Source organism: Taeniopygia guttata, chromosome 2, assembly GCF_048771995.1.
Source record: "Taeniopygia guttata chromosome 2, bTaeGut7.mat, whole genome shotgun sequence".
Classification (NCBI taxonomy): domain Eukaryota; kingdom Metazoa; phylum Chordata; class Aves; order Passeriformes; family Estrildidae; genus Taeniopygia; species Taeniopygia guttata.
In genome coordinates, this window is record NC_133026.1 from 147,616,042 (window position 1) to 147,636,538 (window position 20,497).

General features: G+C 40.1%; 1 protein-coding gene across 13 annotated transcripts in view; it reads right to left on the reverse strand.

The window, feature by feature from the left end:
• The window catches only part of PTK2 (protein tyrosine kinase 2), a 188,618-nt gene that overhangs the window by 119,245 nt on the left and 48,876 nt on the right, over nt 1–20,497 (reverse strand). For 3 of the 13 annotated variants that reach the window (XM_072925049.1, XM_030266761.4, XM_041714091.2), the window contains exon 1: nt 10,792–11,190. The exons of 6 other annotated variants lie outside the window; for them this stretch is intronic. In XM_072925049.1, coding sequence (XP_072781150.1) covers nt 10,792–10,894 — 103 coding nt within the window. In that variant the 5' untranslated portion in view covers nt 10,895–11,190. Of the gene's footprint in view, nt 1–8,733; nt 8,849–10,791; nt 11,192–20,497 lie in introns of those variants that run through there. 4 more of the 13 variants (XM_030266757.4, XM_030266755.4, XM_030266763.4 and 1 more) reach the window with 3 other exon arrangements.

A 20,497-nucleotide genomic window follows, 5' to 3' on the forward strand; every position in this document is an offset into this window, starting at 1 on the left:
AGGCTCAAGGTCACAAAGCTCCACTTCTCTCAGGATTTCTTCACCAGACTTGAGGTTTTTGGGGCCAGCTCGAATTGTGGAAGACTTCTCTCAACACCAATTCATGCTCATTTTTTTTTTTTTTTTTTTTTTTAACTGGACAACTCAAGATTCTTCATTGTTTTAATTAAAAGAAACTCACAGCATAAAGATTTTGGAGACATAGACAACTAATACCAAAACTACACACAACCCTGGTTCAGTTTCTATTTGCTTCACTTTTATGATATATACAGGGTAATTGATTAAAAATATCTCTTATCCCTCTTCCCTTGGTTATCGCAATTCAGTCAGAGCATTGAAAAGGACAGGACTTGAAAAAAGTTAAATTATTTCTCTGGTGTGTCTGCCTTCATTGTTAAGTTCTGTCACCTGCAACGTCTGATATTGAAAAAATTAACCTAAAATCAGAGTTTTTGCTTTTATAAACAGGACAAATGTCCAGGAAAAAAAAAAAAAAAGCTAAATACCTTTTTTCCTCATTTTACCAGATGTAAGACATAAATTTAAACCTGGATTTGTTCTTTCAGAGTCTAATTTAAAAAAGACAATATATGGCTGTACAGCATATATTAAACATACAGCTTGATCTTGATGTTTTAAAAGGCACTTAGCAAATATGTATATCAATAAAAGGTATTTAAAAAATTATTTTGGCTAGAATTTGTTGATTCTTATAGGACATCTTGCAGGAGAGGCTTAAATTCCATGTTTGTTTCAGTGCAAGAAAATTAAGGTTAAAGGGAGATAACAAATTAGGCTGGGAGTATGAGTATGAACATGTTTTGACAGAAAGCTCTGAACTTATAAATCAAGTTATTATAACATTTATATAATCTTCTCTTACACGCTAAAGAAACAGTTCGCAGTGATAAAACCAACAGCACCTCTCTGGTCTGAAATGAAAGAAAAAAAGAAGAAAAACCACAAAGTAATAATTAAAGCAAAAAAAAAAATAGCACATCTAAAAATTCAGGGCCAAATGACACTGTACCACCAATATCAAAGAAAATACAGGCCAGAATTAACAAATCCACAACCTAAAGTGTTCCAGATCAAATTTTCTTCTTCAGTAGGGCCTTAATTCTGCAAAGCAACGCCCACCCTATGGATTTCCAGCAGACTGGAATACACAAAAGTGCTGCTGGTGGTGAGTGCTGGAATAGCTGAGTGCACATGGATGAGGAAGGAGGAAGCGTTCACCACCTGAAAGGACCCAGCCCTATAAAATCTGCCCAGTCAGTCACAAAGGACACATTTTATGAGCAACTTTATTGCAGTGCAGGAGGCTGTCCTTGGCAGAACAGAAGGGCACAGCTCAGTTCTACCTACTGCCTGATCTGGGAAATAATTCTAGTAGAGAAAAGAAATAAAGCAGCACATTTTTATTCCCATTTACAACAAAACTAGAGCAACATTACTAATGTGAGTGCAGACTGGACATACAGAGCAAGGAAAGAACTAAAGAGAAGGAAAAATATTCACAGATTTTATGGTAATAACCTATGAAAAGTTATAGATTAACTACTGCTTTGTATGATTATTGTAGGGCTGAAGCATCACGTGTACCACAGACAGAAACAAAACAGAAATTCATGATAATTCCCACACTGGGGAAAGGGAATGACTCTCACTTCCCAAAATGTAGCATTATTCCAAAAAATCACAACCTCTTGTTTATGTTCCTACCACTGAACAGGAAAATACTCACTAGATTGAGACATCAGTGACTGATTCATAAAATAAAATTATTATTCTTGGCAGACATAAAAAAAAATATTTTAAATTGAGGTTTGTTGCTATCCCTCTTTATTTTAGGCCTCCAAATACTGTGCTCATACTAAACTTTCCTGAATTTCCCAATGCCATGCTGAAGAAAGACAGAAGATTTGTGACTGCAAGATTCAAAGCTTTCATTTCTCATTCTTCTGAAGATGCACAAGCTGTTGCAACCACACAAGTAATTTGAGACACCTGAATGTAAAAATCCTTCAGCCAGGATTTTTGACCTCTGTGAACTCATAAATACAGACCCAAGTATGATCCCATCTTACAGCCAGTTTCAATTATGAGAGTTTTCCCCCCATTTTGATGTTTTCTTCTTGTTTCTGAGATATTTATACCCAAACCCTCCCACTGTGGTTTATTTTACTTTGGCTTAACTGTGATTTTAACATTAAAAAAAAACAAACTAGAGATAAATCTGGATTAAAAAGAAGTGACTGGTTGCCACTGCTTTTCTCTACTGGATTATGTGTGTTTTAACTTGCCCAGCTTTTCCTACAGGACAGAACAGGAATTGTGAACATGACCTTGCTGTGTGTCCAGGAGTATCCAGGGTGTGCTTGTTCCTGATTTCAGATAATTCCCATTTCCAGCTCGTTCTCTCCCATCTCCAACAGTCACGGCTCCCTCCCAGAACAGACCAGACACAGAAAAAGCACAACTACTTCCCCTTCAAATTTTAGGAATGAACAATTTCAGAGATTCCAGACTGATTTCAGCAAAAGCAATTAGGGACTTGGATAATTCTGAGTAGAAGACTACATGAAGGATGGCTTATCACAGAAATTATTTGGCAGCCACAGCAAGTGTGGCTCCTGTTCCTACTGCAATACCTTGGTTTTCATCAGTGTGGGACACTACTCAAACTGCCCAAACATATCACAGCCAGCGCTGGGAAGAGAAGTGAGATGTGGCAGACAAGAGCATTATTCCAAAAGCATTTTTATTGCACCTCTAGACTGACAAAAGATATTTAAATAACATTTAGATGTGCAAATTTGGTACTTCAAACATGAAGTCCAACACTACTGGTCAATACAGGCCACACAGCTTGTTCCAGGAAAACTAAATTAATGCAACCCAAACGAGCAAAAAGTTTATTCAGTATCACATAAAACCAGTACCTATACAAACACCAAAATTACTCTGGAAGGAAGAAAAGTAATGGGTATTTTCCTACCGAAGATCTGATGATGCCTTGTATTCATATATTCAGTTTTTATATCATGTATCTAGAAAACCGTATATAATATACTTTATATTTTATATTAGATACTCTATGAAGTACTATGTGTATGTATTTTAAGAATATATAAAAGCAAAATATTGAAAGGGCAAATCTTGCATTTTAAGGACAGAACAGGAACAAGGAAGAAATTCTCTAGTGTGAGGGTGGTGAGACCCTGGCACAGATTTCCCAGAGAAGCTGTGGCTGCCCCATCCCTGGAAGTGTTCCAGGCCAGGTTGGACGGGACTTGGAGCAACCTGGGATAGTGGAAGGTGTCCCTGCCCATGGCTGAGGGGGTTGGAATGAAATGATCTTGGAGATTCCTTCCAACCCAAACCATTCTGGGGTTCTATGGCATCCTCCCAACTCTGTTTAAGAAAACCACAGGCAGTAAGTCCTCACAATTACAACCAGAACAAACTTCCCTTAATTTTAGGTTCAGAAACACATGCAGAAAAGTCCACCTCCTGCTAAACCTGGTTAGTTGATAAAATATTAACTTATTGACCTGACAGGCACCACACTTATGTGCCCATCACACTTCCATACCAGAGGACACCGATAGGAACAGCTTGGGGTGCAAATCTTGATTTCTTTGCTGCTCTTGTGATAAAGATGACACAGGAATCAGCCCTGAACTGGGAACAGATACACAGCTCCCTGTCACCTGAGCAGTGCCTTTTCCCTCTGGGAAGGGGCTGGGATGGACATCTGCAGCACACACATGCTTCTGTTTGACAGGTACAGCCATATACAACCATAAATCAGAGACCTTTTAATTCTGCCAGGATGAGTCAAGACTGCTGCAATCAAACACCTGAATGGACAAAAAGCTGCTGTTCAAGTACCTGGCAATGCAATTTGTTGCATTGTAATCATTTGTTAGGATCAAATTGAAAAGGCTGCTCTACTCCAAAGTATCTTTGTTGCAATTCTTCAGATTATCTTGACCAACCATCGTGACACAGCCGAGACAAAACCCCCTTTGAGCTGAACACACTGAGATTTCAGGAACATGACTCCTACTATCTTCCCATACCAGCAAGAACAGATCATTGCTGAGTTGCAAACATATTAGCAGAAAGGTGGTGAAAAGAGTTTAAATCCTATTGCCCCTTATCATCCAAAATCAGCTAAAAAACTACAGAACACACCCAGTTCCTTCCCACTCTCCTTCCCAGAAATAAAGATGTAACAGGATTGCAGACCATTACTCACCCAGCAAAATCACTTATGATGAAAATGTTCCTTGCTTCAATGACCTCTATATGGATGTTAAAGGAGAAAACTCAAACGGTACGGGAATCCATGACCAAATACTAGCAATTAAGTGATTTAATTTTGCTTCATCAAGAGGTATTGTTCAAGTGAGGAAAGTCTGGTTTTACTTTTAGTTCTACAGCACAGCCAAGTGAAGTAAAAAGTTCAGCTTTGAGTCTCAAAATGCCACTCTTCAGTTCATTACCCTCATCCCCTGCTGATGTGACCCTGCACAGGACATCACTGCAGTTGCTGTGAGCCGCTACCCCAAATCACAGCAGAACTGAAGCACAAACTGATTTTACTCCTGTATTTAGTCAAGATGAGGAGACTTGGGCCATGGAAAAAGCTGTTTCTCCTTAGACATTTCATTGGTAAGCAAGGGACAACACTTCACTTGCAGATTCCAACTTAAATAGAAAGTACAAACCCCTAGTGCTTGCTGTTACGGATCTGAATTCATTGGCAGGAGAAACACTACTTCAGAAAGCAGTGACAGTGCCTGGGGAGAGAATTAAGCAATCTCCCTTCTGGCAAAGTAACAAACCTCAGTTATCAAGTCAATAAATGAAAAAACGGAGTTTGTTTACAGGTTATTTTCAATAAAATGACTCAGCATGATTGAATACACACAGAAATACTTTTTTTAATATCTATGCTAAGCTACATTAAATATCAGAAGAGGACAATCCTACCCTCTTTCCATATGCCAATAAATACAGAATCACCCAGTGCTGGGCAACCACCAGCTACCTCAGCAACCCCTCAATTACCTCCATACCTCAGTAAACCCTGACCTTGACAACCCAGCAGGGAAAACTGCCACTGGCACTTCTCAGCACTGATTCAACAGGAGATACTGCAGGGATCTCATTGCTTTTGCATGATGATGAAATCTTCATGAATGATACAATATTTCTGTAACCTATTCTAATCAAATACATTTATGATGTTCTGTACTTAAGCTTCTTTTAATGTAATAGTTACAAACATACTTCCTTATCTCTGGCTTTTGTTTGTTGTGCTGGGTTATAGAATTCAGCAGCTTGTACAGGTTTCCCTACTGTATTGCTACAGTGTATATTAATCTGTAATGTCTCCAGTTTTTAATAATTCCATGAGCAAATCCGTATCAGGTCATGAATTTAGGAATACTAGTGAGGGTTTTTTCCCCAGACAATTAATGAAAAATACATACTCTTTACTGGCACATCAACATTTCTACAAGACATGAATTTACAACTATTCTATTTCAGCAACACTCCAGCAAGTGAAGGATGGAGACAACCTAATACATTTCTTACAAATGTAACACCAGTCACAAAAGCTCATTTCAGTATTACAGTCCTACCAATAAAAGCTTCCAAAAGAGACACTGGCCAATGAATTGCATTTGCTAAAAACACAAAAACAGATAAGAGATCATTTTTGGTATCTAATGTTGAAATACTACAAGTGTTGCCAGGCCAGCTGGGCAAACCAAATTATGCACATGTCTGTGTATGTATTTTACATACAGAAAATAAATATACACAAACACACAATGGGAGTTGTGATAAATTTCAAATATAAACTGAATAAGAAAGCAATTAGGGCTATAAACTCCTGGTTAACTTTTCTGCTTAATGCATCATTTCCAACAATGAAAGAGTCACTTGGGTGCCAACTTCCATACTTGCTCTTGTAGGCTTGTTTTCCAATGTTTCTTTAAAAGGATATTTCAAACATTTTGTTTTCATTACTAAGTTTTAGGTTTTTTCCAGGCAGCTCAGAATTTAATTCCAAGCTGGTTCACTGGCTCATTACCAGGTGCTACAACCGATAAGATCACACATCTCCATTACCCAGGGAACCGCCAAATGCTCCCCCAGCCCTTAAAACAATCACTTTCCTTTCTTGTAAAAATATCTCAAGCTCCATCTTCCATTCCAGTCGTCTTTGAATAGGAACAATCACCCCAGTGGGAATGCTGCAGGCTCCCTGAGCTGCACAGTTCCTTTTTTTTTAAGAATACTGAGCTACCACACGCTGTGCTGTAACCGGAAGGGGAGAATCCCCCTTGCTTTTCCAGATTATCTTCCACCTTTAAATATATACAGGCATATCAGGAATATGATACTCTGAGCAATCCAGTCTAGTGGAAGGTGCCCCTGTCCATGGCAGGGGAGTTGGAACTAGACAGATCTTTAAGGTCCCTTCCAGCTCAAACCATTCTGTAATTCTATTAACTTTCTGCCTTTGAAAATTAATGGTTTGATGAGATAAACGTTATTTTTCTTCTTCCTACAAAAACCTCCCAAAAAAACCCAGGAATTGAAGAGATGCTTTTCATGGTTTGCAAATCTCATAGCTCTAGAAGCTACAAAGTTATTACTAAGTTTAACAAAAGTTTAGGCAAGATCACTATTCAGAAGGAAATGGCCAATGTAGCCCATGTAGGAAGTCAACAACAGACTGTCAAATGACAGACCAGATTCTCCTAGTTCTTTTCCCCTCAGACACCAAGGGAAATGCACCTAATGTCGCTCCTAAACTACCTATAGAGCAAAGAAAAAATGCAAGAGCAGGTGCTGCCCTCCAGCCACTTCAACTGAAGCTCACTGAGAAGATGCAGTAGAACACTCATACAAACAGAATGGCTTTTTTCCTTTCTATACACAAGAACAATTATACTTCCATGTTACATATACAATGTCTATGTCAAAGAAGCAGACTATCTTGCTTTAGAGATTATTTACCTGCCTACAACCTTCATAGTATCAGCAACTCCCCTTATTCCATTTTCTATGACCACCTATCACCTAAAAACCTAAGGGCCTGCTGGATTGAAAGTTGTCACTCTGTCAGTAAAAAAGCAGAGATTTATGACATCGAGATGAAGAAGGAACAGCTGTGACCTCTTCTCTTATGCATCCAACAATCCTGCTTACATTCAACACATGACCAGCAGGTCCCATCTGAACACACCCCCTCCATCAGCAGGGCTCACCAAAAAACAAACCCACAACATTTAACTTGGAAATGCTTCTCTCTTTAAAAAAAGATTGCAACATTTGCAATAGGGCAAAACTCTTTCTCAGCAGATTAAATACATTTCACAACACAGTTTAAAATTTTTAATATTTATTCTAATGAAGACCATGTTTTTAACTGAATTTGGCTTAATTGTTTTAAGCCAGTATAGACTTTCCATGTTCACTTGAATGGCTGAGTTCAAGGACTGTGATCACCCTGCAGTTACAACTCACATGGCACATTGAATTACATCAATTAATTGTTCATAAATGACTAAACAGAGCTCCTCTGGAAGATATTCAAGAGACTTCCTCCTCCTTGGGGTGGATAATTCACAGACCTATAGCAGAGCCGCCCAACTACCCTTGGCTGTCACGTTAACACTGTTTTCACCCAGTTATTGTGCAAGGTTAAAATGGCAGGAATTCACAGGAAAAACAAGAAAAAAGTTCACCAGCAAAAGTATCTGGGTCGAAGTGTAATACATTATACTATTAATGATTTTAACAAATTTCAGAGATGTTAGTGAAAAGCCTTTAATGATCCATGACTACTTGCTAGTCTGCTGTTACAGGCAGAAAGGGAACACCCCTGAATAATACCAGCACAAAGTTCAGCACTTAGCTGGGAAAGGAGTGGGGACAGCTCAGGGATCAAGACACCCACTTCAAATCCCCCGAAGTTATAAATCAGCTTGAGGATGATTAGTTCACAAGACCTGACATCAAATTACTTAATGAGAGGGAGGAAGCAGACAAAAATGTCTTACTCCTATCCTGACTAAAGTAATACAGACTTACTGAGAAGAAATATGCCAGCAATGAAGTACACACTTTCTCTTCATTCACCCATCAGAACACCCAAATCCGGAGTGTGTAGATCCAGACGAAATTATTCAATTCAGTAACACTACTTAGATTAGATTTAGATGTGGAGAGGAGGCAAAAGAACAACAACACAGATTTACACAAATACCTTCTAAAGCAAGTAAATATCTTATTCTCTGTAGCAGTCCTACAGACAGAGCCACAGAATTGGCTGCAATTAGGTCATCCCACGCTATCACTAAGAAGATTTGACGATTTCAGATTTAAGAACGCTAAAAAAAAAGTGTGTATGAACACAGACTCACTGAAATATTTCAAAGCCTTTTCAAAGAACAAACATTTGCTGAGATCACACCTGGTACAATGAAAACTCAATCTGTCCCATTCAAAAGAGAACAGAGCACTTAGAAAGAAGTTATGGATAATAAAACATACACATCAAGATCCCATTTTAAGACATTATGAAATACTTAAAAGTTTTATCAGTTTTTGCTACAGGTAACCTGACACTTCAACAGAAAAACCAAAGAGGCAGAATAAAGACATCAGAACTAAATGGTTCTCTCATTAATATATTACCTTTCTTGGACTGCAGATATCTCACAGCCCTTATCAAAGTAGGCCAGATCCGTCTCATTTCCCTAAGGTTAAGCCGGTGAACAGTACACAAAGTAATCATCGACTAAGGCATGGCCACCATTCAATGACAAATATAGCTCAAGCTATTTCTCATCTGTCCTATTTTTTTGGGAGGCTGTGATGAAGCTTTTTCTAGAAATCATCACAACTGGCAGCTGTGAAGATCCTGGTGCCTTTGTCCTCTTATGCAACCCCTGGTGTCCCCTTCTCCCCCCAACAGGACTAACAAGAGATTACAGGGCTGCTCTCCATATTTGGGGCAGAGGGGATGGACAAGCAATCTCCCCTGAAGTTATGTTCTGAGAACACATGCGACCAGAGGAAGAGGTGGGATCATTTTTCATTCATTTCAGTTGCTGGAGTGGGTGGAGGGGGAATCAATACCTTTTATCATGGCCCAGTGCAGCCATCCCCAGCCCTGCTGGGGCATCCTCTGGGACTGGAGTAGGGGGGAGAAATTGATACTTCAATACTAAGCAGCCTAAACAGCAGATGGCAAAAGCTTGCTTTTGCTTTCGTAGGATTCTTCTTCTCTACTTTTAAAAGTTAGTTTCTGGGAGGTACCTTCATCCTGACCCCACAACAGTCCAAGGAGATGAATTCCAATTTCATCTAATACTTCTGTTATCCAATTTATGACACACAGATCTGGCATTGTTTTTACCCCTTCATGGTAAACAAGTTTTACTAAAAGCAAAGGACACTCACGCTATTAGCTTTGCTTCCCGCTACCATTACTCATTGTTTACTAAATATCATTCCCTAGTGAGCTGACAGGTTCTGCACTTCATGAAACCAGGGTGTGGTGTTCCAACTTCCCCCCAACTTCTATGTGCTATATAAATTACAGCACATAGAGCAGAGTCGTTTCTGCTCTATGTGCTATAGTAAATCAATGTGTGGCAGGGACTAGATTAGCCTGAATATTTGTGAAAGGTGCAGAAAGCAGGCAAGACAAAGACAGTGTTAAATGCTTCTTCGTGTGCCCTCCTAATCACTAGACAATAAAAAATGTAAATAGGTTTAATTTTTTTTTCAAGACAACTAATCAGCAGCTATGCCTATCAAATCCTTAGCCCGGATACGTTTGCCCTGTACTTCTGAAGTAACTGGCTGTCCGTGATCCAAGATTACAGTGACGCAATACTTCACTGCCAGCTTCTCTTCCAAAAAAGAAAGTACATTGAAATGAAAGCAAGCAAGAGGAAGGTTATGCTTACAACCAGCAACATTCAACTTTATACAGTTGTTTTCCATCTAAGGAAGATTTGATTCTTTGGCTACTAACAGAATTTCGACCTTAATCCCTGTACACCCATATCCACAACTCCAGTATACAAATAACGTCCAGATGATAATACAACAAATATTAAAGCCTTGGGGTGCAAACTAAGATTATCACGTGAATTACTTTCTGCGTCCATCTAACTATTGTTAAGAACCAATTTCAAGTCCAACCCTCTCATTGTAATAAATTCATTCTCTGCGGCCACTTATTGTCTCAGTTTGGGGGTGGATAATAGGGGTGGCAAATTCGGAGACATCAAGTAAAAAGATGTAAGTCTTCCACTGCAAACGCTCCCTACGATCAGGATCAGACACTTAAAAAGTACTTCTTCTAAAAGGTGAGTGAAAGCAGAATCACCCTCGCAGCGGCTTCAAACATACAAAGATCACAAACAAAGACGTCAGATCCTCACATCAGTGCAAGTACAAACCAAGCAGCTCAAGCGCTCTTTTCATTTCAAATCATTCTTAAAGGCAGAGAGAAAAAAAAAAAAAAAATCCCGAAGCATCCTAGCTGTCAGGTGAAGCAGCTCCTGCGGAGGGGCAGCTCCGCACTGCAAGCTCATGACCAGAATACTTATTTTCTAGCTTGGCTTTGATAGGGGAAAAAAAACCCAACATAGAACCACAGGTGGTAAAACGTTAAATTAAGAGGGAGAGAGAAATGCATACATACATACATATATATATATAAATAAAAGGTGGGAGTACCTTTAGCCCAGCACATGGGGAATGGGCTGCAGCCGCTTTTCTCCATGCAGCCCGCACCTGCCCGCCTCGGGGGCTGCTGCCCGGCCACCTCCAGCAGCCACATACACGGAGCGCGCTCGCTGCCGGCCAGCCCCGGCACACAATGTCCCGATTCAGCGCTCCGGGCTCCTGCGGGGGGAGGCTGGAGCCGCCTGGACGTGCCGGATCCCGGCGAGAGGAGGGAGCCCCGGCCCTCCCCGGGGCGGTGCGGCTTCACCTGGCTGCGGGGGGAGCGCGGCGCCCCGGCCCGCCCGGGGCTCCAGCGCGCTCCGCTGCGGGGAAGCCGCGCCGCTGCCTCATCTCCCGCCGCCCCGGAGCATCCTCCACCTCCTCGTCCTCCTCCTCGCCGGGAGCGGTGCCGAGGCGGAGTGAGCCCTGCGGAGGAGGGCGGGCGGGGTGGGAGGCGATTACCCGGCTGCCATTAATATGCTAATCCCCGTCTGCCGCCCGCGCCCGGCAGTCTCCGGTTCACCCTCTGCGCAGAGACAGAGCGCTGGAAACGCCGCCCGGCCGGGCTGCGGACCGGCCTCGCTTCGCCGCCGCTGATGTTCCCGTTCCCGGCTGCCCCTTCCCTGCCGCACCCGCGTTTTGCCATCGCTTTTACACACTGCTGTGTCCGCTTACCCACACAAGCACCAGGCGTCCTAAAAGCGCAAAACTTCCCTCTAAGCGCATGGGAACTTCCCTATAAGCGCTGGAGAACTTTCCCAAACTTCAGCAGGAATTGGGGTGACACCCTCCATCAGCACTTGCCTCACTCCACGAGATTATGGCTGGAAGAAGCCTGGCAGTGCTGCTTTGCCCTAAAGAACGAATATCGCAGCCCACGGCAGTCCGTAGTCAGTGTCACATCCAGCCCCCTCCAAACCCGGGGCTTCTTTATTGACTTCTCAGCAGAAGGCAAAGGTCACCTCAAACATTCACCCCAGATGGTGAACGGCCTTTGTTCCTTCTTAACTTTGTAGCACCTAACACCAAAATTGCTTACAAACGGTTTTCTTTTAAAATGGTGAGTGTAAATACTGCAAAAAACGATGTTTATAATAATCACACAACCAGGCAGAATGTGTATATGGAAATAAAGCAAATATCAATTTTACAGCAAAGTATTTCACAAAAATTATAAATAACTGATTCCGCTAGAACACGTATTAAAATCAACAGGAGCAAGATTCACACTTCTCATTAAAGCTCTTTATATATTCCACGGTAATCTCTTCTCACTCCCAGCCCTCAGCAGTAAGGCGTAAGGCTTATCCAAGACTAGAACCAAAAGGGAATTAATCTAAAGCCAGCAGCCTTCAACTTAACCTATCTGCCTACTTGTAGCAGCATGCACTGGTCTAGAGCATATGTTTAATTACCATTCTTTACTGCCATCTCATTTCTCAATATTCTGACTGGCCTTGCAGAATTAGTGGTGTATGTCAAAATTCTTAATAAAAAAAAAAAAAAAGAAGAAAGCAGCAATTGCATTTAACTATTGTCTGCTTCTCTATTTAAACGAGAAAAAATATTCACTGGATAAAAAAAAGGGAGAGAGAGAGATTAAGCCACAACCAGGCCCATCAGATGTTCTGCATCACTGCTCAGGCACAAAGCCCTTTCTGGGGCTGAAGAAAGCCAAAGGGAACTGAAGACATGCCTGGGTGCCTTCCTCCCCCCACCACAAAGTTTTCCAAGCCCCTCAGTGTTACACAGACAAACACTTCTAGTGACAAGGTCGATTATATTTACCTTCAATAATAAAGCAAAACATGCTACAGTAATATTTAAACCCCAATTATTGCAGTTGTGTGGGTACAGAAGGGGCACAGACAGGCTGGCAGGGAAGGAAAGCTGCTCTCACACCCCCAGCTCTGCCATGGGCTTCCTCGGTGACCTTGAGCAAGTCAGACTTGTTTCCTTAGAAAAAGGAAACTGCAGATACTTCTTCAGTTTTCCTTAAGTTGGTTTGATCTGTGCTCTAGGGTGTAAAATATATTTTTTAAAAGGTGTTTTTTCCATGAAAACAAAATGTTTTCCAGAAAAGCAGATAAAAAATATCAAGAAGTAAAAAGGGGAAGTCTAAATTAAATTTTATTTATGAAAACAAAACCCTTTAAGTATCAACTGGTAAGTGCATTTCCAAGGAGAGTTTTAATAGACAGAATGTGTGGACTCTGTATTCTTTACACTTTTAACAGATGACGCTAATACAGATTATCAATCCAAGTGTCAAGAGATACTGCCTGCTCATATAATACCAGTATTATATTCATTCTTCTCAAGGTCACACCTTCTTTTTCTTGTATTAGGCTACAAAATGAAGGTGAAAACTAAGTACTTCATAACATGAGAATTTTTTAAATTCTATTTTAGAAGCTGTCCAACATTTTGCACCCTGAATATGTGATTTTTCATTAAAACCAAGTGCTTCCTTGATGCTTTTAAAAAAATACTTAATATCTATTTGTTACATATGCTCATTGTCATCTTTCAAATAACATGATAATCTTTTTCTGCACCAGAAAGGCCAAAAGCATAAAATTTATGTTCTGGAGATGTTCAAAGACCCCAAAATTCCAAGTTGCAGGGAAGAAGGCAGGCATTGATGCAGCAGCAGACAAGCCACAAAGTAAAAAATCAAACTTGAGAAGTTAAATACATCTCCAGTATACTTAATATTGAGTATTTACAACATTTTATAAATACTACTCATCAAGTAGGTATCTGAGTATCATTTATGTAAAGTAATCTGTTTTAAGTAATGCCAATCAGATTATACCATTTACTGAGGTAAGAAACATCTGTCAGAAATCAGGGCTGTGGAACAGTAGCGTTGGTTCTTGCGTCTTGGCAAGATGCATTTGCTGACACACACTGATAGTATCTGTGTAGTAGTCTCTGTGTAAGCAATGATGATAACAGCTATCCAAAAAAACCCTAAAAAAGTATTTATTACAAAAAGAATAATTTGTACGTTTTTACTAAGAATATGTAGAAGCACTGGCCACTTTCCTGAAGCACACATTCTAAGCAGAAAAAAAGCTCAGACTACCCCAATAACAACAGACAGGCCAAGGTCAGCTAAGAAATGGCATTCTGCCCCAAGGAAATTCAAGTTAAGACTTTTCTGCTGTGACTATGATTTTGGTTGCTCAATTTCAGCCTGCTTTTAAAGACTACTGATTATCAGCTTTTGGAAAGCAAGAGGGGAGGAAATAGTCAGAAGCATTTTTTTTAATTTTATCAAGGTTCTAAGTTTTTAAAATGTTCTTTGTAGTGCTGAGCCTGTCTCCTATTGATGTCACCTTCAAAAACCAAAAAGCTCTGGGGAACAAAGGGTTAAATAACAGGGGTTTGTTTTTTACACTTTTGAGACATATAAAAGGTTGTCTAATTTTTTCCACTCAAGCTTATCCAAACAAAACTAAAGATCAGGACCATCAGACAAACTGGCAAACCTCGGCTTTCTCCATGGTCATGTCCAGAGCTGGAGCTCCTGGGGGTGTCCCAGAGATCTCATTAGCACAGAACTGACCCCAATTTCTCCCTCAGTAGGAACTCTCTGCTACTCAACTAATTTTTTTCACAACAGTTAATACCTCCACTCAAATTTTGATCAAACTGGCTGGCAAGTTGGAACATTGTTAGGAAGGAGACCAGGACAGATCCAAACAGGGAATACTTGTCCAAGTTCCACTGTGCTGAGAAATCAAACAGGATTTGGAAACTGTGAAGAAAACAGATCAGTACCAGGGCAGTGTTGGAGAGCAGAACAGAAATTTGCTTTTCAGTTCCTCTCCTGCAACACCTCAGCCACCAGATGAACACAACAGCAACAGAGATCTCCTCCAAGGGAGAAAAGATTCACTTTGTTATAACAAAAATGAAGATCTACAGCCCAGAGCACAGCCATGGCATCAGCATTAGGGCTGGAGACAGGATGAGAGAGTGGAATGTTCAGCCTGGAGAAGGCTCCAGGGAGACCTTAGAGCCCCTTCCAGCGCCTGGAGAGAGACTTCTTACAACAGTACAATAGGACAAGGAGTAATGGCTCTGAACTGAAAGAATATGTGTCTAAATTATTAGGAAGATATTCTTCTCGATGAGGATGGTGAGACACATCCAGAGAAATCGTGGATGCCCCATCCCTGTAACTGTTCAAGGCCAGGCTGGATGGGACTTTGAGCAACCAGGGCTGGTATAAGGTGACTGTGGTAACACTCCAGCATCACTCTAGTAATTCCTAGAAGCTGAAGAACAAGGACAAAGTTTTGAAGGAAATCTGAATATTCCTGTAGAAGATGGAAGAAGAGTTCATTACATTCATCTAGCTGATAAAGTTTTCAAACAAAACTTCAGAAAACAGAAAACAAACCCTCAGAACAAGTGCAGGATATTTTTGGTAAAGCCACAAATACTTTCTACTGTCACAATTGCAGCCCATAAAGTTGAGAGTGCCTGATGAATGTTCTAAAAATTAAAACATGTTTATTGATCAAGTGACAATCTTCTGCATCCAAATTAATTTGCTTTTCCGTTTAGCATCCAGAATTCCCCAAACATGCTGTCCAGACACTGTAACTGCACCATAATCTTCATTCATCTTCATCCCCTCAAATTAGCTCTTGGTATAAGTTTTTTTCTCAATATTATAATTATTCTTTGGGTGTACGCATTATTTAAAGGTGGAAAATATTATCTACCCTAAGTTTCCTCTCAGCCAAAGTCAAACAAACATCATCTTTGTTCACAGGAACTACTGAAAAACAGTGCATTGTAATTATAACAAATCTGAAATGACAACTCCCGACCTCTGCCTTTCTCTAAACTCAGATTTGCTAAGGCTGTTTTGGAAATCTGCCTTGGATTACGTGGTCTCTAAATCTATCATCTTGCCCCTAAGCAGCCCCTTTCTGCCCCACCCACACCTTCTCTAGCTCAGTTTCCTCCTGAACACCTTCTGCTGCTGGGCACAGAGGAGAACAGGCTCCAGGACCTCCAAGGGTCTCTGCAGACTGAGAAGCTCTGTCATCATTATCCTGCCACCAGAGATGGTCTTTCTTATTCAACTCTGAGCATTCTGACAGGCAGAACTGAAAAACAAATGATATTTTACTTTAAGTGTCAAAATCCAAGCCCAGTTTTTCAACAGAAACGATTCAGTACAACTGAGAAGCAGCATCACCTCTGTGATATCATTTTAGACTTTGCAATATGAGAAAACTCTAATTCCATGCTCCATACTATGTTAGACTATTTTACTCCTGAAGAAGAAAGATAGAGAGCACTTCCATAAATTCATTCTAGAATATAAACTGCTAAGGATCTCTTAAGACATTCTTCTGGCAAAAAGTCAGTACAATACTGAATTTATTGTTGTATTTCTCCATTTGGTGATCTTAATAGTAGGATAATCTTGGGTATTCCCAAAAAGTAAGGAGTTTTAAAACAATACTTTGTGAGCTTCTGAACCATGGTCACCTGTTTAGCCTTAGGATCATTTGAGCTACATTTTAAAATAGTAGTTGACAGAATTCACTGGTTTTCTTTCCAAATCCTAACCTATTGGTAGTAGTAAGGTGGGGAGCAAAACAGATCATGGTGTTAGGAGAGAGCAGGAGGAATTCAGTATTAATGAGGTTTCCCATACCTCCCTTTCCCAAGGGATCCTGTGATGCTGTGGAGCAGAGCAAGCAACAGTGCAGCCTCCAAGCCTACGCTGTTAAGACAACAGATGTTAAAAGGGACACTAAATTAACTTTATTTTTATTATTCCATAAATAAAGACTAGCCATTTTTTAAACCCATATGGGTTGTATTAGTTTTCAGGCATGAAAGTTGTAGCAGATTTCCTTGTGGGTGGACTAAGCTGCTCATCTTCTCCTACTTCCTTCCATTTACTTTGTGAAGACTTCACTGTAGAAAAGGATAAAGTCAATGCCATGTGAAAGCTCAAAAAGGTTTAAAATTACCCCTTCCTTAGGACACTGATTCAGAATCCCTGCTTCTTCTTGTTCCAGGCTATTTACAAAAAAATCCACCCAACAAAACAATTTCTATCCTCAAGACATCTTTGCGAAGTTCATTCACTATTCCATTGCTTAAAGCTAAAATCTGCTTCATGGACACCTGGAGAGAAGAAGTGAAAAAAAAAGGAGAAAAAGTGAATCCTGTATTTCTTATTTTACTGCAATATAAAATCAGATAATTTTGGTCTTTGACAGATTCACTGTGCTTATCAGTTTGCATTGCATACCTTCAGCCTCCAGTGTGGGGTGACTGGAGAAGGAGTGAGACAAAGCAATCCAAATGGTCACCAGAACCTTTCTTGACCTTATAAAACTTCCCTATTTTATGGTAAAAACCTTCCATTCATGAGGCAAACACTGCAGAAGGTATCTGAAGGGGAAAGACCCCAGCCCTTTGATGCTGTTTAAAGAAATTGCATTCTGTGAGGATTACTTTTGTTCAGTGAAGGGGATCCTAGAGTGGATCAGTTGACCTTACAGATTCTTAAAATCCACCTTTATCAATTCAAGGGAAACCTAGAAATAATTAGCCACATCTTCTAAGAGGGATATAGGAAAATGAAATTGCTTCTGGGTCAGCAAATCTCTTCAGTGTCTCGTTGTATCTGAGCTCCTTTCTCTCCTATCTATCTAAGCACCAATTAAACAAAAGAAAGTAAGAAAGCTGTGCAGCCATGTAGGGCCCAGTTATTTACCAGAAATGGTGTCACCTGGATGTGTCTTCCTTATCCTGCTTCTCCACCAGGTGCCAAATACAAAGCTAAAACAACAGCTCATCAAAGCACTTTTAATTGCAAACATCTTTTTAGGAAAAAATTTAACATGACTCCCAGTGTTACATAACCCACAGATATAACATCAGCAACTCCTCAGGCTCCCAAGCTATTAAATGCAATTAGAAACTGAATAAAACAGTAATTCATGACCTCACAATAATGCAATATTTTTCCATTTATGTATGAAAACAGACTTTTCTGCACTGGTGGAACAGTTCATATGGTATTTCTTAGTGAAGGATGAGCATAGCATAAATCCCTTATATATAAACAAACTCTTATAGGCTAAAACAAAAAACAAAGAGCTATTTAAGTTTAAAATTCCAGAGTCACAGAATAAATCAACAGGCCAATGCCAATACCCTTCAAGTCTAAGAAAGCAGAAAATTAAAAATTAATTTTTGATTTTTACAGAACATATTTTTGAAGTTTTATAACACAAACATTAATGCTATTCTATTACCAAGAAAATTCAGTGCCTAAGCTATCAAGCAAACAAAAGCATATTTTAAAAAATAAGAAAATATTGTTCAATAGGCACAAATCCCACTTTCCCTCTGTAATTAGCAACATTTGGATTGAAAAATTTTAAAAATTTATGTTTTGTTTAGAACCTCTAGTAGAGGCCAGGTGTAGCTGAGCCTCTAAGCCACAGAAAATTCAAATCCTACTCACTGTAATCAGCCCCTCTTCCTATTTTGTATCAAAAAGGGACATTGACTTTTCAGGAACTTTCATTTACATTGCTGCATCATGAGACCAGCAAAAAACTTCCAAGGAACTGGAAGGAAATGACTCCTCAGGCAGTCATTTTATGCTGTTACAGCGACTCAAAGGTCATCATCAGCTAACACAAAATCTTTTCTTCAATGCAAAATCCACCACCTTAAATAGCCTCATTTGCTCCTCCAATCACACAAGACTGCACAGTTCTGCTGAACAAGTTCTGTTTACCTAGGAAAATGCCTGCAGAGTGGTGTCAAAGAGCTCTGAAACAAAAGAACTTGTTGCTTCATTTTAAAAAAGACTTCCAGGAGCTCACCACCAAATGCAGCTCAAGTTAGTGCAGGTAACCAGCTGTTCCAGGATGGAGCAGCATGCAGTGTGTCAAAGGCAGCACATATCCCCTCTCTGCATCCTTTCATAGCAGTAAATTGATGAGCAGACCATGCAACTTCTGCTCTGTAGCTCCAAACTCAGCTGAGCTTTAAGTGTAGTAAGCTTTACCCAGTGACTTGACAACTTCAGCACAAAAGGCTTTGATGAAGCTGAAAACAGATGTGCAAGAATGCTGATATAAAAATGAAAATAGGCAAGACCAAGATGTACAAAACCAACTGATACAGCTGGGAAAGATGTTTGGGCACAGCCCTTTTTCAGATCTGAAGAAGCGGTGTTAAATAAGCACCCTATGTCTTCAGATGGTAAACAAAACATCAAAAAGCCAAAAAAATTCCTTTCTGATGGCAGCCTGAATGACCTACTTTACCAAACATCACAGGGCCAACATTGTCAGCATGTAACAGCATCTGACAGGGCCAAGAGCTCATCTCTTGCACAGTTCTGATCTGCAGAGCACAGCTTCCAAAAAACCTCTGGTACTGCTCTCCACAATCCCATTTGATGCATTTCAAGACTCTGTACTCAAGCTTTTAAGTGAACATGAGACAAGGACAAAGAAACATCAGTGACTGCATAAACAGAGGAAGAATATAAACCTTGTCCTGCCACACAGACATGAAGAAGAAATGTCATAAACTTAAACTGGGAGTAGTAAAGTTCAAGGACCCTGAAATAAATGCCTAGTAAGAATTTTTAAATTGCAGAAGAAGATGTGAAACTATCATCTTAATAGGTTAAATATATTCAAGGAATGACTTAACTCCCATCTGCCTTGGGGAAGGACAGAATTCCTTCACCCCTTAAGTCCTGAAGTCATTAGACAAAGCCTGATCACTGTCCTTAAAATTTCTACTTAATACTCTACTTTCAGAAGTTCTATATAAAAAATCTCAGCAATTATGTTACTGATGTTTCCAGAACCTCATTGGTAGTCACTACCTCTAACACCTCACGGAATCATTTGGCTCCCTCACCCTTCTCTAATGCAAAGCCTCAAGTCTCAATAATACCTTTTACTCCACCTCTTGGAGGGCACATAGATGACCAGGGAACAGTCAGCAGGAATTTCAGTGCTGATCAATAATTTTTTTACTGGGACTAAAAGCCTTAGTCTAACCTTCCCTTAGTATCATAAAATGCCCTGAGTTGGAAGGGACCCACAAGAATCATCGAGTCCAACTCCTGGCCCAGCACAGGACAACCCAGACAATCCCACCACGTACCTGAGAGAGTTGTTCAAACACTCCTGAACTGTCAGGAGTGGTGCTGTGACCATTTCCCTGAGGAATCTGTTCCAGTCCCTAACCACCCTCTGGGTGAAGAACCTTTCCCAATATCCAACCTAATCCTCCCCTATCATTGCCTTGGGTCCTGTCACTGGTTACCACAGAGAAGAGATCTGTAGTGGAGATCAGAGATACCAGTTGAGCTGCTCTTCAAATCCATGAAAATTGGCTTCACTAAAACATCTGAAGACAATGTGAATCACAACATAAAGTCTATTAATCCTGGAAATATAGTTCCATTATTTCTCTGTATTAAGCCTTTCACAAAAAGAGTAATCACAGATAATTCTCCTCAATTGTCATGGGAAAAAAAAAATCAAACCACGTGAAACCATTCCAGTTGAATGGACAATAACTAGAAACAGTAAAGATCTTCTTAAAGGAATAATTAGTGCACAGAGATATAATCTGGAAAACATCTGTGTGCCAGAGTTAAACAATGTAAGAATTTCTTAAGAAGTTTCCC